This window comes from Crocuta crocuta, unplaced genomic scaffold, assembly GCF_008692635.1.
Source record: "Crocuta crocuta isolate KB4526 unplaced genomic scaffold, BGI_CrCroc_1.0 scaffold219, whole genome shotgun sequence".
Taxonomy (NCBI): domain Eukaryota; kingdom Metazoa; phylum Chordata; class Mammalia; order Carnivora; family Hyaenidae; genus Crocuta; species Crocuta crocuta.
In genome coordinates, this window is record NW_027551572.1 from 4,619,329 (window position 1) to 4,641,418 (window position 22,090).

Consider the following 22,090-nt stretch of genomic DNA (forward strand, 5'->3'; position numbering starts at 1 on the left):
ATGATTGATTTCTTCCCAATGGCAAGGCAGAGGTGGTCTTTATAATTCTGCAGGCAACAGATTGAAGATAATCTAGATTCTTCTAGCATTTCTAACTGAAAGCTCTAGTTCCAATAGACAGGAAATCCCTTGAATCAGTTCTAAAACTGACTTTTTGGGAAATTAACTGAATATCTTTTCAGGACTAGGAGGCGAGGGATCAGAAAGTGGTTTGAAATGTAAAGTGAAAAGATTAAAGCCATTTTGTAAATCCAACAGTTAAGGATTGTTTTAAGAACTCTGCTTAAATGTTTTGAAAAGACTCTCAAGGTGAAGCTGATTATTCTTACCCTTTGTGAGTACATTTCATTATTTAAAATATTATGTGTTTTAGATGTTGCTGTCCCATCAGTATTGAGAAAACTGGAAACGTTTGTTTCGCACAGTAGCCCGAATGGCTTTTAGAATTTATCCTAAGCTTCCAAAGTGAGCTAAAAACTGATAGCTTAAAAGGGCAGTTGTTGACATTTCCTTCTCCTCTCAGGGACACCAACTCAGAATGAAAATACAATGGTAGTTGGAGGGGTATTCATCAGATTCAATTTCACTAGAAAATTTCATTGTATCAGAATCATCTTTGATAACATAGGGCATGCAGCAAAACGTACTAAATCATTGTTTTCTTTGAAAAGGGCATTTGAATCTGAAACAAAAAAGTGGTTATACCAGTGTGGTTTTAACCAATTAACCACAAAGGAGTTTAAATGCAACCTAAGTTTTACTATTTTCAATGGACTTTTTCCCTGTTTGTGTAATTCCATTCCAGTTCTTCTGAATTATATTGTGGTCCTTTCTTGTTCTGACGTTTTTCTGCTTCTTTAGAAAACATTAGAAATCAAGGTGTTGGACTTTCCCTGTGAAGGTTTCTTGATGATCAGTTTCTTTCCTTGCAAACTCCTGAATGCATTTTCTTTACCATCAAATAGTGGACATTTCACATATTAGAATTTTATTTGAGTGACAGTATATAGTTTTATATGTTTCTAAAATATATGGACTAATCTGCCTGACTCCATTGTAAACATTTCTGCAGTGAAAATTCAGACAGAAAATTCAGTCTTATCAGTCCATTTTTTCAGTGTTTTGAGTACTTCAAATTCACTTAATGGCAAAAATTTATTGTGTTTTCAACATAAAATAGACTTCTGATGTACTGATTAATTCGACTAGCAGAGAATTATTATTTGTTTTTACCTCCTGGTACGTATGAATAAAGAAAGAGCTGTGTAAAGTTAGTGATCAGGTTTTATAAATGAGCTTTTTTGCCTCCTTTCTCTCATATTCACAGAAGAACCAGGTATCTAAATTGTACTTTGGATTGTTGTTGATTTTTGCAAACAGGTGTCTTATTAAGGATTTTGAAAAGCGGCCCTCCGTCACACATCTCCTCGACCACCCATTTATTAAAGAAGCCCACGGGAAGGTTTTATTTCTGCAAAAACAGCTGGCCAAGGTCCTCCAAGACCAGAAGCATCTAAACCCTGTTGTTAAAACTAGGTATGGTACTCATCCTCTTCATGTCTTCCTACTTCCTCTCTCTGGTTATTTATAAGAATGGTATCTCATGTGTTTTGATTTGCTCAGCATTCGTACTGGTAATTATCACATCCCTGCATTTTTGAGAGTTTCATTTACATGACATTAAGTACTCTACACTCAGTAGATGAGATCAGGAGAGCTTTAGAAACAAGTTGTCCATTCGTGCTCTTATGGCTATCATCTCTCAACGGTGCCCTTGTGTTCTAGTTAAACGCCACACACCTATATGTTTATATTTAATATAAATGTGAATTTTAAAAACCAATAGAGGTAGCTGTATGGAAGCAGCCATTGCTGAGATTGTGTGAGAAATCAGTACTTGGCTGTTGCTGATTAGAAAGCAGAAATGTTGGCTGTAAAGCGATTTTGGAAAGATTACAGGTTAAACACTGGAGGATTTTTCTCTAATGTGCTCGGAGACCCTATTCTTTAGTTAAAGACTCCTTAGGGACAATTTAGTATTTTTAAATGATTTTTTCCCCCACAGGCGCTGTCTGTGCTCTCCAGAACAAGTGATTCTCCCTCCCTGCCCTCCTTTTCCAAAGTGTAGATTTTAAGAAATAAACGTTTGTTTTCAGGGACAGTTGCATCAAATGGCATTCCGTGGTGGTCTCTAAGAAATAGATCTTTGGTTTCTGTCCAGAGGGTGGCAGAATTTCTCTTTAACAGAATTTTTAAAAATGCAAATAAATCTGCTTCCCAGCTCAGCAATTATTTGGTTTTTGTAGAACTGGCCAGGATGTAGATAAGCTCTAATCCATTATTAGTAAGAGAACATTCAGAGGACTGGAGGTGAAGAAAATAAAATAGTAGTCACACTTTCTGGAAATATTCATGTATTCTGCAGAACACTGTTTACAAATCAAAAAGCATCCGAACCCTTAGAACTGGAGGCATGGTTTCAAGGTGACTGTCTCTTGCTGATTTTCCCTTCCACCAGCCAGCAAGTTCCCTTTTGGATAGCTCAAAACACATTTTTCCTACTCTTTCTGTCCCCTTTTCCACTGTCATTTGTGTTTCTATGGCTTGCCTACAGGGTAGAGAAATTCTTGTGACTTGGTGCTTTTTTGAAGCAGTAGGAACTTGCGTTTAAGCCCCAGGGAACTAAATCCCTTTTCTTTCCCTGCTTTTGTTCCTGTAAATCAGCCACTGCCCCCAAACCACCCACTTCTTTGCACCACACACAGCACTAGCACCAAAAATGAAGATGAAATCAAATCAAATCAAATAGACCAAGCAAAAAAAACAAACCCAGCACTTAAATGCTCTAAGTTGAATCAGGCCTTTCCTCCTTTTCTCTGTTTGAAATCTACTGCAGAACAATTTCTAAGACTTAGGTTGCAAAGTTATTCAGCTTTTCACATTGGCCTGACTGTGCCTGCCCAGACGTATGTTCTCTTTTTAAAGACTTTCCTTCTTTTACCAAGAAAATCAGACTCCAGTCGCTCTCACCCGCTTCCTCTAATTTCTCTCGATCTTTGTTAACTTCCTTGCTATCAAAAGTCTCATATGGTAGCAAAGTCTTCTCACAGCGTCTTTAGTTTCACTCAGGAGTTTGTATTTCCTTGAAAGTTATTTTTAAAAAAAACCCATAATCACAGATGCCTGGATGGCTCTGTCAGTAGAGTGTGTGACTCTTGATCTCTAGGTTGTGAGTTTGAGCCCCACCTTGGGTGTGGAGATTACTTTAAAAAGAAGTAAATAAATAAAACAACAACAACAACAACAACAAACCCACAACCTCACAAAAGAATCAAAACTTTAAACAGCAGCTTCTTAATAAGAGGTAGGAAAATTAATTCTGAAGGGAACACAATGCTTGTAATTGACACTTAACCTACCACCTTTCTCACGCTGTTACTTCCTTTTAGCAACTGGCAGGGCTTGGCTTCCGAGGTGTTTTTCAAGCCCACCCAGAAAAACTCTCAAATATCATTTGATGCTGGTAATTCAGTGTATTTAAAGTTGTGAGTTTACAAAATAAGGTGGGGGAAACAAAGAAAATTTGAGGTGAGTACATAGATGAGTGAGACAGATACCCAGTTTATCCCTCTTCTTCACAGTTATAGTCACCCGGCAGGCAGTACAGTATGGTGGTTAAAAGCACTGGGTCTGCCAGGTTCGAATCCCAGCTCAGCCAGTTAGGCACAGGTTATTAAATTGTTCTGTTCCGAGGTTTCTTCATCTACAAAACGGGGGTTCTTTTGAGGGTTAAGTGAGTCAGTGCATAAAAAGAATAGCTCTTACTACAAAATTAACTCTCACAGTGTTAGCAATAGTAGAAGTCATATACATGGTCTATTTAATTCAAAGTTCATTTCTGTGCCACACCTCCTCTTGGACTTCTTAATTTGTGTAGATTCATCTCTACTTATCACATGACATCGTGAAAATAAACAGTACTGAGCTACTGAACGTCAAAAATACCAGTTTTATCTAATTTAAAATCTAATTTATTCATTTATTCATTCAGGAGACATTTATATGTGTGCATGTGTCAGGCCCTCTGCTGAACAGAGGGACTACAAAGGCAAATCAGATACAGTTCCTGATAAAGAGCTAATAGTCCAGTGTGTGAAACAGACAAGAATCAGACGAGAACAGCTCAACATGAAAAGTACCTGGATGTTGAAGTACTTCCTAGAACACCTGGGAAGAAAAGACCCCTGGACCTTTGGAGCGTTCTATAGAACAAATAGAGGAGTTGAGGAAAGAGATTATTTTAGGTAGAGGGGAATAATGAGCTGTGAGCAGAGGAGTTGAGGAAAGAGGTTATTTTAGATAGAAGGGAATAATGAGCTGTGAGCAGAGGGCAAAGGCACAGAGACTGAGGAGAGCTTAAGGAATCTGGTGAACAATTAGTTAGCATTACTGGAGCCTGGCATGGAACAGGAGGAGGGAGAAGCATGGCAGGCAGAAGGCAGGTTCTGATGGGCTAAGAAGCTTGGATTTGTTCCTTAGTCACTCAAGGACTAAGTCACTAATCCCTGAAAGCTTTCAAGGGTGCTCCAGGAAGATCATTCTAACTGCAGTGTCGAGAATGTAATGTAGCTGGGCAAGGCGGGAGCCAGAGAAATGAGGGAGCAGGTTGTAACAGTTGCAAATAACAGAGGGTATTAAGATGATGGCATTGTCAGGACTTTGTGGTGGATTGGATGAGAGAGATCAGGGAGAGAGAGAGAGAAGTGTCACAGGGTCTACCCAAGTTAGGCTGCCTCTCTGCCCTGGTTCAGACTGCAATCAAACAGAAATCGTAAGACACTAGGAGACAGAGACTGGTAAAGAAACTTTCTTCCTCTTCCTGTTCTACCAAATGCAATGCCAAGGACTTACAGATATTATACAAAACTTCCAGCTTTCTGTCCAGGGTAGGATTATGCAGTATTCCAAACGGTCCTGGGTCCCCGAGCTGGACATACTTGTTTAGTTTTGAGAGCTAATTCAGAGAAATGAGCCCTAACAGCCTGCAGGGAAAACTAACTGTTCCTGCAAAATCAAGGAATGTTCTATCAACTTCAGTATTTTCTCCAGGGGAGAGAGAAGTTGAAAATTTGAGGGGGAGAAGGCAGGTTTTTAAAGGATTGGGGAAACTTGGACAGAGGAAGGGGAAGATCTGATGTCTAGGGAGACACTGAAAATAAAGAGAGAGAAAGTAATAGAGGAAGCAAGAGGAAGTGGGAACAAAGGCCTAAAAGGAAGACTGGCCTTAGGAGGAACCTCTAGGTTGGGAAAGACACAGAAAGGATTAGATGAAGATATCTAGAAAATTTGAGGGGCAGGGATGGGGGTAAGGAGAGAGAGTCCTATGAGGAAACTCATGTTGAATGCCCTTTATCTTTCAAAAAAAAATTAAGGTGGTCTCAAGGTCTCAAAGCAGGCTGTGGACTCCAGGAAAATGTTAGCTCTGAAATAGCCACTAGGAGAAATATGATAAAGGGCTTATTAAAGATGGACATGATCGATTGCTCAATAGCACAGAAAACCCATGAGGAACTTAATAGCATTCTGTTGTTGTGAAGTTTATCTCTGTTTAGGATAATGCTAATTACCCTGGTGCTCAAGACTGGAGACTGTCTTAGATGAACATGATGGGTAGACAAGGGGGCAAGAGAGCTAAGATGAGTAAGAGAGTATCCTTGGGGTCTTTTTGGGATTTGGAAGAAAGCGAAGCTAGAGTAGCTTTTTAACTTTTGAGGTCTGGTCTAGGTCAGGAGATTGACAGTTACAGTGCACATGAACAGATTCAGTGAGTGGATGGTGAGAAAGGGATTATACAAATTTTGAGAAATAACTGAGAACTAGTCATGACTGAACTTGTGGACATACTTAGTGGCGTTAGAAATAAAAGTGGTTAGTTGACAAGTTGAGGGACCCTGAGATCAGCATGTGGGAAGAATTAACAAAGTGATTGGTGGGAGGTAGGGGGACCAAAGGCTGATACCAAGGGAATGGATAGAGAGAAAGGAGATTGGGGTCAGTTGTTGGAGGAGACGATATACAAAGGATGGTGTGAATTTTATTTTATTTTATTTTATTTTTTAAATATTTTTATTTTTATTTCCAGGAGAGAGAGAGATAGCGTGAGCAGGGGAGGGTCAGAGAGAGAGGGAGTCACAGACTGAAACAGGCTCCAGGCTCTGAGCTGGCAGTCAGCACAGAGCCCGACGCGGGGCTCGAACCCACAAACCGCGAGATCATGACCTAAGCGAAAGTCGGACGCTTAACCGACTAAGCCACCCAGGCGCCCCCGGATGGTGTGAATTTTAAAAGGGAAAGATTGGTAGGGAGAAGTATGGTTTGAAATGCAGAGGGGAGCAGGGAGGAGGCCCCTTCCACTACCTTCTCACAGTGAGTGGGTAGAAGGTGGAGCTAGGGCAGGAGCATTATGGGCAGTGGTGCACTTCAGTTCTGTTGAGATCATTAAGTGTTCAAGAACAAGCTAGGAATCATGGGAGCTTATTCACTATAGAGAAGCAACCACACTGTGCATGAAGAAGGGCTTAGATGGTGAGGCCCCATCTCCCCTCTCCTGGATCTAGGCATTCTAGCTGTGAACATTAGCTAGGGGCTACATTTCTTTTCTTTTTCTTTCTTTTTTTTTTTACTTAATTGTCAGGGATGCTTTTAAACAATTTGGCCACTTCCTTTGTATCAGCTTCCATCGCCTTGACCTTCAGAAGGACTCTTCTCCCAAACCAGTTTTATAAATCCCTGAATTCATCAGCAACATCTGGCATGATACGTCATTATTAAAGTTCAGAGAAGTAGACATGAAAACATATTTGTTTGTTTAATTACTTCACAGAAGTTAGTGGGAGAAGAGCAGAGCCACCGTCTGGAATGTGAGTGGAGGCAGGAGTGTGCTGGGTTGCCTGTGCCATGACTCCCTCCTGCCTTCTAACCTCCCGTCATGGGCTCAACTGCAGGCCTCAGGACAGTTACAAGATCCAGCATGTCTTTCCCCTGTGGGTGGCTTGGGACTTGCTGAAACCACAAATGTTAAGCCCTCAAATGCCAGGGGTCTATTCTAAGTATTATTTGGTAGTGGAATTAAATTGCTGGTTGTTTTCTGCTCTGTTTAATGGATTTTTAGTCTACCCTTGCAATTTGCCTGAGGCTGCTTAAAACAATGACCTCAGCTTTTCTGATTTTCTTTTCAACCTGCAGCAGTGACCTTTAAAAACAGATTTCTCACTGCTTAACTGTCTAGCCCTCCCCAGTGAGCCTTGTTCACTTACTTCCTCTTTTACCTACAAACATGTGTGCACTCACAGACATACTCATCCATATCCACATCCACCATATTACATACACTGATGAGTTCCTGGACTGCTGTGTTAATGAATGACTTCTGAATGATGACTTCATCAAGTGCTGAAGATGTTTGACACATAGGAGGTTAAAGATCTTCCTGTCTTCCTCACAGATATGAAATAAATCCACACCCTGATATCATTAGTATCTGCTGTCTATCTATAGGTCTATAACTGAGTGAATAATATTTAATTTTCTGCTGTTGTCACTGATTCTTGCTGCCTAGAGTAGGTGGGTATATCAAGTTCTGGCTAATATGATTGATAATAAGTTGCTGGTTTATTGGAATTCTGGTCAAAACCATGCTTAGATGAAAAAACAGAGAGATGATACAGTGATTTCCACCCAAACAATTCTATTTTTTAGTCTGTGTATTGTAATGTTTGTTTGATAGATACAAACTTAAGTTCTAGGTCAAGATAGAGCACATGTAGTTAAAGTTCTTTTGGTGGTATCTCCATTCATATTTGACTCTTAGTAAAATGGTGTCACACCTAGATGGCCTGCCATTGTTTTTCTCATTCTAGGTCCATGATTATGTAGTTAAAGTCAAATAAGTTTCTCTTTCATCATCTCTGTTATCAAAGGGGATATTGAAATGTAAATAATGATTTGGAAGAAATAAAATAGTACTCTTTCTCCAGTTTTGAGTAACATTTTCCTCATTATATGGATGGAATCCTTTGAATGTGGTGAAAAGGGAGTTCCTCTGATCTATTCCAACTTGTCAACTTGTCCCTGAACTCTGTCCATGGCCATAGAAGCCTTTGTCTTAGAGTTTTGAGGACTACTACCTTTAAGCCTGGACATTTTTTTTTTTTTTACTCCTTCTCTACCCCTTTTTTCCTCCACCTTCAACAGATTTTATTTCCTTTTGTATCTGGAATCTAGTGGGAGGTTAGTCATTCTCCATTCCTTCCAATTCTCCTCTTGGATGAAGGAGAGGGCTCTGATCCTGAGTGTGGAAGAGCTAAGCGGAGGTATCCTTCACAGTGGACATGTCACTATGTGACTGTCCAAAATACCACCACGATTTCTCAGTGCAGCGTTTAACCTGTTTCACTAGCACATCTCTTGTAATTATTCGACTAAAAAGTTTTATTTCCTTCTCATACTGAGTTTGCCTCAGAGGGCTTCCTAATGCTTTGTTCTTCATCATAGGTGAAGGTGAAGGGAAGAATTCATCCTGCCACACTTTTGTGAGGCTCCTGCGGCCCTGTTTTGACCTACCTGCTTCTACAAGTATAGTTGACAAGAAGAGGCTAAGGGATTAAAGAATCACTTTTGGACAAAATATATGATACTTGTCAATATCTTTCCTAAAGCCAGCACCTAAAGAAGAAGTCTGTAGCCCAGTGATGAGATATTAAAAAGCACTCTCACACACAAATGATTTTAACCATAATGCAGGCAGCAGTACTTCAGGGATTTATTCCAAGAGAATAATCCCCCAGTATCTGAATCAGTTTGGTACCCCTTACAGCTTCTTTCTCACTCATGGACTGTGGCTGAGACGTTCCAAAGTATCCCCCATCCTCTGCCTCATCTGTGCCGGCCTTTGTCTTACAGGAACTCTTAGCTTCTCCCTTTTCCAGCTACTCTTCAGATCCAGTTCTTAATCTCCACCCATTTCCTTGGGCTTGATGTTTCAGACCTGCCCTCATTCCTGCCTTACTTGAGCCAGGAATTCTGACACCAATTCTTCCTTTTCCTGATCCCTCCCCGATCCTACTCACCATCCACCATCTCCCACTAACTCCAAACTTCAAGAACCAGCCCAAGCCAGAGCTTTCAGTTTCTTCCTTTTTAACCACCCACCCCCAACTCCATTTGTCTAGGGAGCCAGACTTGGCAGCTAACATACTTAGAGCCTCATAAAAACATGTAAGAATCTAGTGAAAAGCAGTATGGACTTTGCTGGGATTTGAAAATGTCTTTTGAGCTGGGGCACCTGAATAGCTCAGTCAGTTAGGCATCCCACTTCGGCTCAGGTCATGATCTCTTGGCTTGTGAGTTCGAGTTCCAGCCCCGTGTTGGGTTCTGTGCTGACAGCTCAGAGCCTGGAGCCTGCTTCAGATTCTGTGTCTCCCTCTCTCTCTGCCCGTCCCCTGCTTGCACTCTGTCTCTCTCTTCCTCTCTCAAAAATAAATTAGCATTAAAAAATGTCTTGAGTCATTAAAACTTATACTTTTGATTTAATAAAATGTCTTTTGCTGTTCATCCATCCATGTATCTACCTGTCCCTCTGAGCTTTGGAACATTCAATCCAGGTGCCTTGTAGTTGGAAGTTTGTAATTTTCACATTAAACAAGGAATTCTTCAGCAAAAATTGATAATAGATGCTATTCTTAAGTAAGGCACTAGATGGAGCATGTGAATTTAAAGGAAATTTAAACTGGTAGTTACTGGTGACAACCAGTCATTGAAAGAAAACTAAAAAATTTAAACCAAATTATTCTGATTAATTTGAACTAAAAATAGACAAGTATAAAAAACATAATACTTTTTATGACTCTGTGTAAAATCTAAGATCATAATTTTTAAAAAACAGATAAAATGGAATAAATAATTTTTTCTCTTCAGTAGACCCTCCAAACCCCATAGCCAAAGCAGGAGAATGAAGCAGCTGGCAGGTTTGGAACACTTGCTGGGGAAGGCAGAGCTAGGGCTAACAGATGGGTTTCTTCACTGGTTGAGAAAATGAAGTGGTCTTGATAGAGTGTACCTTGCATCAACATCAATTTCTAGATTGCCAGCTTCAGTTTTGGAAGCAAATAAGCCTAAGGAATTTGACTGCCAGCAAGCATGGGAAGAGGTGATACATGGCTAATCCCAGCAGGTAGAATATTTTAAAAGTTGTTTATAAAATATTATAAGGGGAAGATATTTATGAGAAACCCAGTTTTGTAGACAGCATCTGCATGATTCCTGGAGATTAAATTTGTGGTAGACAGATAGACTGGCATACGGACAGGGTGTAAGAGATAACAGCTTCAATCCTGGTGGTATTACACTGTACGTATTCACCTTGAAAGTCACAGCTTTCTCTAGCATTTATTTTTTGGTGATGTGTCTGAGGTTTTGTCAGTCTGTCCAGGTTTGGTTGGCTGTAAAAATGTCATCTAGCACGAAGCTTGACATCCCTGTATGCAGTTCAGGCTGCTTTTAAGTTCAGGTCAGGAGTTACTGGAGGAAAAATAATCCCTGGGAAACTTGCCATTGATTCAGTGGTATTTCAGATTATGATTTCCCAGTCTTCCTGTTATCATTCACTTCTCAAGAGTCACATGCACTCTGTCCAGGGTATTGAACTGCATTCAGTAGGGAGGCACAGTGGAGAGTGCTTACTCCATGTTGACTGGAACCAGAGCTGTGAATGACTTTTTAATTCCTGATTTTCTTTGTTGAAGATGTATAGAATAAACCCTAACTTAGTCTATTTCATACAACTACAAGATATGGGTTTAGGAAGGAGATAAACTACCTAAATTTAATATGATGAGAATTATTTTAGAAAAAAATGTAATGTGATATTTCATTTCATGATGAACTTCAAGGGAAAAAATGCTTAGGTTTTATGTGAAGAGGATTTGGCTGGACATATGTACCCTCCTACTGTTTTATTTAGCAAGGTGGTTAGCTAGAAGCAGTCAGCAGCTCTGAGATTTAGTAAAAATTTGTATTTCAATTCAATCTGATTTCTCTTTGACATCACTAATGTGTTAGGACACAGATGAATAAACTGTTTAATAATTTTTAAAATGCTTAGGTTATGAATTTGATTGTATTAAGTAAAATTAGACTTCATATGTTTTGGATCTCTCTATGAATTAGCAGCAGAACTGGTTCTAGCCCTAGAAACGACTAATACCATACTTCAGACACCCCTTGTTCAAGTCTCCTAATGATGAGAATTGGGAAGTAAAATTTATTGGCAGAAAAAAAGTCAGTGTTTTCCCATTTCAGTTGTATTTGTAAAGTCAAGATTCAATATGTGGAGTTGTTGAATTTGCTTCTTCCTTTTTCCTTACTTCTGTGAAATGAATGTAGCAAGGGACAAAGTGCACAGTAAGATGCTCTGGTGCCTAGATGTTACCTACGGTAAAATGTTCGGTAAAGCCAGCTTCTAAGCCCTGGCAAAATAACACTGTGTCCTATGAAGCTGTGATGATGGTGAGCATAAAAGGTGAGATGAAGTACCATGCAGTTTTGCTTCTCTGCTCCTGAAATGATAGTATCTGGGAGGCATTTTCATGTGACTTTGTTTAGTTATTGGTATTCCAAGTAATATGTAGAGTTGTGCAAATTGTTGATTCCAGATTTTGATAAGGTTGTAAGAATAGTGCTTGATACCTTTTTTCAACTCTTTTGCATTTTTGTTTCAGTGACTGTATTGTTTTCACAGCCACCCTCTCCCCCCTCCCCCCAGAGATACGTAGACCGATCATGAGAGATTCTATTTATAGATGAAGAAAACTGAGATGCTGGCCATTAAGGGAATTGCTGAGTGACCCACAGAATACCCCTCAGAACACTGAAATTTGGATCCAGAGCTTTTAACTTCTAAGCTGATGCTTTCCCCCTACACCACATTGAGTAGTGATACCTTTATGAAGGGAATTACGGGAAGGCATACTTTGACTTGAACTACTTTTATATCTTAAAGAACTATATTTTGGTATGCCAAAGGGGATTGGTATTGATTGCTAATGAAGTTTTTTTTTAAATGCCTGTGGAATAATTCCTCCTAAGAGAAAAATCTCACATATTTAGACAAGGTGATATATATATATATTTTGCATATATATATGTATATATATATGTGTGTATATATATATATATATATAAAGATACTGAGTGCCACTTTGTTTCTAATAGCAAAAAATTGGAACCAACCTAAGTGTTGATCATCATAGAACTGGGTAAATAAATTGGTATGTATTCATATGATGTAATACTACCCAATGATTAAAGTGACTGAAATATGTGCATGTATGTATATACATATATATGTATATGTATATAATTTAGAACATATAATGTTAAGCGGAAAAAAACAAGTTTCCAGAATGAAACCTACAGTATATCATTTTTATAATTAACATACAGAAAGTGTATATTGTTTGCCTGTATGACCAATATTAAAAATAGACTAGAAGAATACCCACCAAAGAGCAGTCATCATTCCAGAAGAGAGAATAGGATTAAACATGGGTAACAAAGGGATTTCAAATAAACAAGATAAAATCTTAACCTTTTTGATTCATAGATATTTGCTATATCATTCTCTCAAATTTTCTGCAGTTTTAATATTTCTCAAAAAGTTGGGATTGATGCTGGTGGATAGCATGAGGGGACCTCAAGGGAAGTACCCTGGTGAGAACTGTGTACCTGACAATGAATAGGAAAAACAGGAGAAGATACTTATTTCTGGAAAAGGTGTTGTTGGCATTTAATAAAGGCTAATATAAGTATTTGATGGGCCCATTTGGCAATGTTCCTCACTGTGGTAGAAGGGAGGCTTGAGGTCTGGAACTCACCTTACCCCTGATAGCTGTACAGCAATGGGGAGAGGGCCCTACAGCTTGGGGAGCTGGGCTGGACTTGCTCTTCCTGTCTCCATCTCTGAAGTCTCTGAACATATCCTGTGATAAGACTGTGAATGAACCATTCTCGTCGCCTACATTCTGCTATGCTTTTTATTGCATTAGTGCTAATGTTCTCTGGATAAATTTCTAGGCATGAAAGAATGCATACCAGAAGACCCTATCATGTGGAAGATGCTGAAAAATACTGCCTTGAGGATGATTTGGTCAATTTAGAGGTTCTGGATGAGGTACTTAAATATTTAGTAGGCAATTCTCACTGATGACATTTGTTTCATGTGAATGGTCTGACCTTTTTCTTGTAGACCATGTTATCCTAAGGTCACTTGAAAATTTAATTGTTTGTATAGCCTTGGGGTGAAGCTCCGGGAGCATTTGGCTGCCGTGACTATGATCCTGTGTTGTATTCATTTATAGTTCCCCCAAATGTCCAAAACGATGAAGAGGAAAGGATTTGGATTTATTCCAATAAAGCTCTTTATATCGTAAGCCTAATGATCTGTTACATCACCGGAAATTATTTTGTTTTAGAAAAAGTGCAGTTTAACTCTTAAGTCAAGATAGTTGTTTGTTCTTTATGAAGAGGAGTGTTATTCAGGGAAACAGTAAAGATAACAGCTTGAATTTTAAATTTGAAAACTGCGATAATCCCCCTTTAAAGTATGCATATTTAATAGAGCTGTTAATTACACTGAAACTTCTTTTGCTGATTCTAGCTTGAGAGACCTTTAACTACAGTGCATGAATCACTACAGTGTAATATAAACGTGTTCAGTTCCATATTCCCATCACATAAATTTTAAGTGCAGTGCTTTGAGAAATGAAGTTCTTGCCTTTTTCTGTACTTTATCAATAGGAACTGCTTTTTAAATCAGATTCTAAGTATAACATTTTGACTGGGTAAGGCAGCTTTTTCATAATAACAAATAACGCCTTTGTTGGATATCTCAGTGTCCTTTAGCAAGCCCTAAGCGGTCCTAATTCTTTCAGCATATTGCTACTTTTTTCTTCTCCCAAGGCAAATATCTGCATTTAGGATCCTTAGGGTCACTGTATGATATAAATTGACTGAAAGACATCCTTGTAAGAATAAATTTGTTGTTATTATTAGAACTCTCTCCTGGTCGGGAATAATGCTGACGCTCAATGCTGTTTATCTCTTCTTAGGATACAATTATTCATCAATTACAAAAGCGTTATGTGGACTTGCTGATTTACACATATGTTGGAGACATCTTAATTGCCTTAAACCCCTTCCAGAATCTAAGCATATACTCCCCACAGGTAAGGGGTGCTTTGAGAGCATGTTGCTTCTTAATAGGAAATTAAAAACCACAAGGGAAAGTAAAAAGAAGGGGAAAGCAAAAATAAAATTATGCTTCTTTCTGTGGTGTATACCCCAAACTGCAGATAATAATGCATCACAGATGGAATTCTTACATTCTGGGGGTCACTTTTTAGAGCAAGATATAACAGTAATAGCTAACATTCATTTAGTGCTTGCTGAAGGCACTGGCTTATCTTACTTCACATAATCTGTGGGATGGGCACTATTATTCAACCCGTTTGGCAGACCAAGAGACTTAGCACTGGGAAGTTAACTCCCTTACAGAAGCTCATGAAACTAGTCAGTGCGGAACTGCGATTTGAACAGAGGCCTGCAGACTCCAGAGCCCGTGCTCGGCAGCCTTCCTGATGCTACAGTTCCCCTAATGAGTGACAAAGCCTTGGTTTCATGGGCAACAGGTACTGGGGCATTAGAAGTTTTCTTTAAACTACTTATTTTTTTCTTCAGTTTTCCAGACTTTATCATGGGGTGAAACGTGCCTCCAATCCGCCCCACATATTTGCATCAGCAGATGCTGCTTACCAGTGTATGGTTACTTTCAGCAAAGACCAGGTAAGAACTCCCCTTCCTGCCCTGCCAAGTCACATGGTAGGGTGTGTTCTGTCTTCCTCTGCAGATCTGTGTCTTCCTGAAAACTCCATTCTGGTTGCCGGTGCTGATTCAAGGAGATAGGAAATGAAAGAGTACCTCAGTGGGACAGGAACAGTAGTAAAAGCTAGAGCAACAGGAGAACGTGAAAATTCTTTACTGTAAAGTGAAACATTCACATTGTGAGCTCTCGTTTTCCCTGATATTTAATGTAACAAGAATGTTTCTAACATGAATATGAGAGCATAGAGTCAACACAAACCTGATTACATGGCAGCAATTGTAATAAAAACAGGGTGTAGAGCCACATAAATGAAATTCCTCCCTATTAAGGTCTCAGAATTTTCATGGTTCGGCCCTTTTTGTACTGCACACAGGCTGACAGGGACCATGCACCACATCATTTAGCTGCTGAGAAATTATGATAGATTTGGTAAAGACTGAACAAATTTTACACTTGGTTCTTAGCCAAAAGCCTGAGAAGCGATAAGCCTGAACAAATTTTAAACTCAGTGCTAGTTAAACACAAAGCTCACTCACACAGTTTCTCTTTCTGGACCTTCAGCTCACATTGGTGACATATCCCACCTTTGACCCTTCCTATACTTTCAAAATGTATATATTTTTTTGTGTCTTTAGTCTCTTTGGAATATAAGTAACCTAAATTGGTGAGAAAACTTTATGAGAGAATTACTGTGTGTAAATCTCTTGAGACCTGTGAAGTCTCAGCTTTGGGTTTGTTGAGGAATAGATGAAACTGTAACAGTGCAAGTTACAAAACAGAGTACATGGATTCACTATAGGTTAGAAACTTGGCTTCTCTAAATTCTTAGGTTTCCCAGAGACATGTGAAACATCCACAGATTTCATAGAGAGGAAGTAAATGGAGAAGAGATATGCGTATTTCCCAAGTTGAGAAGTTGCCCCACTGTGTTGTCATTTCTAACACCGAATGTTCTTTTCCAACACCAACCAGTTCAGTTCCCTAATAGTAACTGGATGTCCAACAACTCAATTCCATTCCATTCAGTTCTGATACTTCTCAGAGTTAGTACAGACCCCACAGCATCAAGGCTCGGCCCCAAAGACTGGCTCCATTTCAGACTCCAGCCACAAAAGGGGTTCACAGGCTACCCACACTTCTGCCCAGCCCATAAATTTAGGGATTTCCCACAATCACCCTCAGGTCTGATAATTCACTAGAGCAACTCACAGAAGTCAGGAAAACACTTTACTTAAATTTACTGGCTTATTAGGGCACCCAGGTGGCTCAGTTGCTTAAGCATCCGGCTTCAGCTCAGGTCATGATTTCACAGTTCATGAGTTAGACCCCTACATCTCAGGGCTGGCAGTGCAGAGCCTGCTTGGGATCCTGTCTCCCTTGCTCTCTGCCCCTCCTGCTCTCTCTGCCTCTCTCAAAAATAAGTAAACATTAAAAATGTTTACTGGCTTATTATAAAGGATATAGCTCAGGAACAGCCAAATGGAAGAGATTACACAAGGCAAGACACAGGGAAGAGGGAGGGGGTGGTGCAAAGCTTCCACAGCTTCCCCGGGAAACCCCCTCCCAGAAGCTCAATGTGTTTATACCAGAAACTCTGTGACTCTTGTTCTTCGAGTTTTTATGTCTCAGTCCATCTCTAGCCCCTCTCTGCTCCCTAGAAGTTGGGATGATGGGGCTGGAAGTTCCCACTCTTGAATCATGTATTTGGTCTTTCTGGTGACCAGCACTTATCGTGAAGCTGTTTTGGGCCCTACCAGGAACCACCTGGTTAGCAGTTATATTTGGTTGAAAGGGAGTTGTTTGTGAGTAACAGAAGATGGTCCTTAGGAAAGCAATTTGGTATCATCTATGCAATTTACAAATGCCTTTTATCTTTTTTCAATAAGTTTGTTTTTTAAAAAATTTAATTTACTTTTTTCTTATTGTTGTTTATTTTTAAGAGTGACACAGTGTGAGATGGGGAGGGGTAGAGAGAGGGAGGCACAGAATCTGAAGCAGGCTCCAGGCTCTGAGCTGTCAGCACAGAGCCAGATGTGGGGCTCAAAGCCACGAACCATGAGATCATGACCTGAGCCGAAGTCGGACGCTTAACCAACGGAGCCACCCAGGCAGCTCGACAAATGCATTTTATCTTTTTGTCCAACAACTCATTTCTGGGAATGTATTCTACAGAAAAACTTGCACATAGATATAATGCCCTCCATAGGGTTATCCGATGCAGTATTGCTTGTAGTAACATAAGGAGCGTCCATCAGTATGAGACTGGTTAAAATAGATTTTGCTACATCTGTACAATGGAACAACAAGCAGCTGTGAAAAAGTCAAAGAAGCTCTCAATGTACAGAAATGGAAAGATTCCTAAGATCTGTCATTCAGTGAAAAATTAAGGTGTACAGGGGAGATGGTGTATGAAAACCATCACTGAACATACAGGTTGTTGCCTGTGCTATGACTCTTCACTCTTATTTCATCTTCTGTGTCAGTGCATTGTCATCAGCGGAGAAAGTGGCTCTGGGAAGACGGAAAGTGCACACCTGATTGTTCAGCATTTGACTTTCTTGGGAAAGGTATTGACTACCTGCTTTATGTATTGTGGCTAGAATCCTTACAGAGTAACTGCATATTTTATAAATGATGGAAATACTGGCTTTTATTAGGGATTACATTAAAACCTTCCATCTTTATTATGTTTACCTCCTGATAGCTAGGCCTCTTAAGATGTCAGCATGCCATCCTTCTTTCACGTAGTGAGGAAAATAATGTCAGCACGAATTTACTAGATTATCAGCAATTAATTTTTAATGTTTTCAGTGTAATAGAAACATTTAGCCATTAAGTAGTAAAAGTGGTTAAACACTAGGAACAGGATCAGGGAGAGCCACCAAGGCTTTGATTAAAGGATTGGAAAATAGAAATCTATGAGCAAAAATTGAAGGAAATGGAAATTTTTAGCTTGGTGAAATGGGCATTGAAAGAATGACTTAAAAAATGGACTAGCAGGCAGAGTGGCTAAAATGAGCAAATCAGAGAACTCTAGATGCTGGCGAGGATGTGGAGAAATGGGCACCCTNCTAGCAGGTACATATACTAAGAATTTGTGTATTATAAGACTAAGAATTTAAGGAATCTTTTTACAGATTAGGTTTATTGAATATTATAATGGATGACTGAGAAAAGTTATGGGATCTCTCTATTTAAAATTCTTTCTAAACTGTTTAGACATTTTATCTGTCAAGGATTTTAAGTGAAGTGTGGCTGGTTACCAATAAAAATTGATAACCTCAGTTGCTCATCTGAGAAGATGGTGCTGGTGGTTGATGCTAATTTTTCCAAGTGAAGCTCTTCCCGAAAAGATAATGTGAATTTTGGGGGTAGAGAGGGACTGCTTGGCAGTTTTGCTAAAGTAATAGTTCCAGAAGCGCCTCTTGACTGTTGTCTGTTTGGCACAGGCCAATAATCAGACCCTGAGAGAGAAAATCCTGCAAGTCAACTCCCTGGTGGAAGCCTTTGGAAATGCATGCACTGCCATCAATGACAATTCCAGCCGTTTTGGAAAATACCTGGAAATGATGTTTACACCAACCGGAGCTGTGATGGGGGCAAGAATCTCCGAGTATCTTCTTGAAAAATCCCGAGTTATAAAACAGGCAGTGTAGGTGCACTATTTTGTCACTCTGTTTTTACTCTGCAGGATAGACCGAGAGGCTTTGGCAATCTTAATGGTTCTGTTTCACCCTTGTTCTTAGCATTCAGGACCCCTCTACCCCCAGATGGCCCAAGAACAAGAAATTATTTAAGCAAAGGATAAGTGGTAATTTCTAGCCTAAGAGATACTTGCAGGCTGAGTACAAACGGTTGGGGTGGGAGTATGTTGGGATCAGGATACCCTTTTCTTCTGAGTTGGTACGAGGTAAAATTTACCAACATTGTGAATATTTTTAAAAATCATTGGGTACCTTAAAATTTGTCTATTAAAAAAAAGCACTGATAATATTCCACCTACTAATTTTTTTCCCTCTAGATTGAGTAGGGAGAATAATATTTTGTTTTAAGAAGAGCAGTCCAGCAATAGTGATCAATAATATGGACCTCTCTGGATTCAAATGCTGACTCTGACATTGACTGTTCTTGGTTATGTCACTTAACCTCTCTGTGCCTTACCTGTGAAATGGAGTTGCTTGCATTGCCTACCTCATGGGTTTGCTGTGAGGATGAATGAGTTAATTTATATAAAATTACTCTAAAGAGTGTCTTGTATAGTACATGTTATTAGAGGGCTAGCCATGCTTCATATTATTATTGCAGGACACCAGACTCCCTCAGGAGCGTGGTCCATTCATGCATTATTCCATAATTACTGAATGCTTGTTGTATGCTAGTATTGAGCTCCCTGCTGGAGTTGCAAGAGTAAGTAAAATAGACAAGGTTGCAGTATTCATGGAGCTCGGACTGGATGGGGGATTGGTGCAGGGAAGGGAGAGAGGACCACAGGCATTAAACAAATAAATAAAGTTAAATGCAGAACCCTTATGATAAATCCCAGGAAACAAAGTGCTTTGAAGGTAAAACGAGAAGGAAGGACACATGACCTAGTCCAGGAAGACATGAGCTCCCTGTGTGTGAGACAGTCAACCTGAGACCTGAGGATGGCTAAGAGTTGGCCAGCAAGATGGTGTTCCTCCCAACAAGGGAGAGACAGGCAAACAGGAGCCTGAGACCAGATCATGCAGGGCTTTGGAACCATGTTGGGGATTTCAAACCTTATTCTAAAGGCGATAGGAAGCCATTTAATGTTTTCAAGCAGAGGAGTCACAAAACCCAAGGTGCATTTTGAAATGAACCCTCTGGCTTCAGTGGGGAAAATGGATTGGAGGAGATGCAAGAGGGATTGTGTTGAGATCATTAGGAGGCTGTTTGATGCCGGATCCATGTGAGATAGACTGAAGGCCTGGACTAAGATAGTAGCAGTGGAGAGAGGTGGGGAGAAGTGGATGAATCCGAGAGAGATGATGCAAGAAGAATCTACAGGACTTGTTCTAGGGTAAGGTTTCAAGCATCCTCTCCTGTCACACGTTCTTCACAAAATAGGGACTGGCATGCAAATTAAACAAATGAACAAAAAGATAGAGTGAGAGTTATTTCAGGTTCCCTATGGCTTCTTGATTAATTTTTATGAGGTCACTTGCTTCTTTCTCCCCAAATTAGGGTGATTTTAAAGTTTATGGAGCTGCATTTGACAGAATGGAAAACACAGTTTTCTATGTTCAAATGTAAAATGGTCTTTTAGGAAGATAATGTAAAGAGGATTCCGATCATAGCTATGTCACTTATTGTATATGTCACCTAATGTAAATATACTCACATTTTATTTTCTTTATATGCAAAAAGAGCATAAGAATGTCATCCATACAGGGCTGTTATATGAGAATGAAATGAGATAATGTGATTTATACCAAATACAGAATCTGAAACATAATAGGTACCTAATATACCATAATATTATTATTACATTTATTCAATATGATAGCAGGGATGAGGTAAAATACACTGAAGATATTGAAGGAGGAGAAAATGGGGCTCATGCAAATCCTGTTCACCTAACATTTCTGAAATGTTCCCTTCTGAGCACAGAGTAGGATTTCCCTTTTACATACCCTGTGGTTGGATGTGGTCATATGATCAGCTCTGGCAAATGAACGTGTAATGACAAGACTTTCTGGCAGAGTGCAAGATGGTGGCTGCTGCATCAGCCTGGGCCCATGAGTGACTATGATGAGCACACCCCCTTCCCTTTGCTGGTACTCAATGGACATGTGCTCTGAGCAAGAAGTAACCCTTTGTTGAGTTAAGCCACTGAGATCTTTGGAATGTTTGTTATTGCAGCAAAACCTAGCCAATGCTGATGGATACAAGGATGAAAATTAAATTGAATTCATGCTAGGGATGGATGTTGGTAGGCAATGTTCAGAGGAATTGAGAACTAGAGGTATCTGCCAAAAAAAAAAAAACCCACAAGAAACTGTAAGAAGTTAAGATCAAGATGGGTCAGCTGAAGTCTGTGCATTTATCAAATTTAAAGAATAAGTGATATTTGTACCAGGCCGACTGATTCATAAAGTCCTAAAAGGGCTTTACCGTCTCCATGAATGGTGCCATCATCAGAGATGCTCAAGTTAGATACCTGGGAGACAGACTCCAGATCCTTTTCTCACACTACTCTCATTCATTCTCTCAGGATGTTCTTTTAGTTGTTCCTCTAAATACATCTTAAAGCTTACTCTTGTTCTCCATCGGCACTATCATTGCTACTGATCCAGGTCACTTGCTCTCTCACCTGCCCCTCCTAACTGGTCTCCCTGCATGCTTCTTACAGTCTAGTCTTCATCCTGCAGCTAGAGTGTACTTTTTTCAACACAGATCTACTCGTGTCATATACTTAGAGTGCACCTTGGCTCCAGATTAATACACTTCAAAGAATTCTAATTGCTTAGTCAACAAAGTCCTCATTATGGCCTAACACTGGCCCTGCCTACCTGCCTAACCCCTTCTCACTAGCATATTTTTGATTCTATGTGGGTATCAGGCTCAGAGCCCTTGTGTATATGTTGCTCCCCATCTTTGGATTACTTTCCCCCCTTCTTTCTGTAGCTCCTTCCAGTCCCTTCTCATGTTTCAGTGTTTGGCCTCAGTAGTATTTCCTTAGAGAGTCCTTCCCTTGACTTAACACAAGCAGCCTTTATCCCCCAATATTATTCTTCATCTCAGCGTTTTGTCTGTTTCGAAGCCCTCATCACAAGTTTCCTTGTTTTATTTCACTCCCTTTATGACCAGAAGGGAGGCTCCAGAGGGCATGAATCCTCTTAGTCCTATATCCCTGGCACCCAGTATAGTGCTTGCCATAACTGACACTTGGTAAATTTATTAGCTGAGGGAACAAATGAGTGAGAAATGGTGAGCAGAGGCATCTGGAGTACAAGGCAGGAATGAGAATATGCCAGAGGAGCTTTGATAGGGTAATGACCAAAGAAAGACCAGGATACCCAGAAGAAACTGAAGAAAAGAGTGGGGCCCATGTCACAGATGGGAACGAGGAGTAGAAAGAAGATGTCTTTCCTCAGAGCTAAATTGGCCAAAATGAGGATTTGCCAAATC

General features: G+C 39.8%; 1 protein-coding gene across 1 annotated transcript in view; it reads left to right on the forward strand.

Annotated features, from left to right (window-relative positions):
* Positions 1–22,090, forward strand: part of MYO3B (myosin IIIB) — a 399,691-nt gene that overhangs the window by 166,637 nt on the left and 210,964 nt on the right. The window contains exons 9-14 of the mRNA XM_077751146.1: positions 1,381–1,536; positions 13,132–13,228; positions 14,166–14,282; positions 14,794–14,898; positions 17,422–17,505; positions 18,388–18,590. Coding sequence (XP_077607272.1) covers positions 1,381–1,536; positions 13,132–13,228; positions 14,166–14,282; positions 14,794–14,898; positions 17,422–17,505; positions 18,388–18,590 — 762 coding nt within the window. The remainder of the gene's footprint in view (positions 1–1,380; positions 1,537–13,131; positions 13,229–14,165; positions 14,283–14,793; positions 14,899–17,421; positions 17,506–18,387; positions 18,591–22,090) is intronic.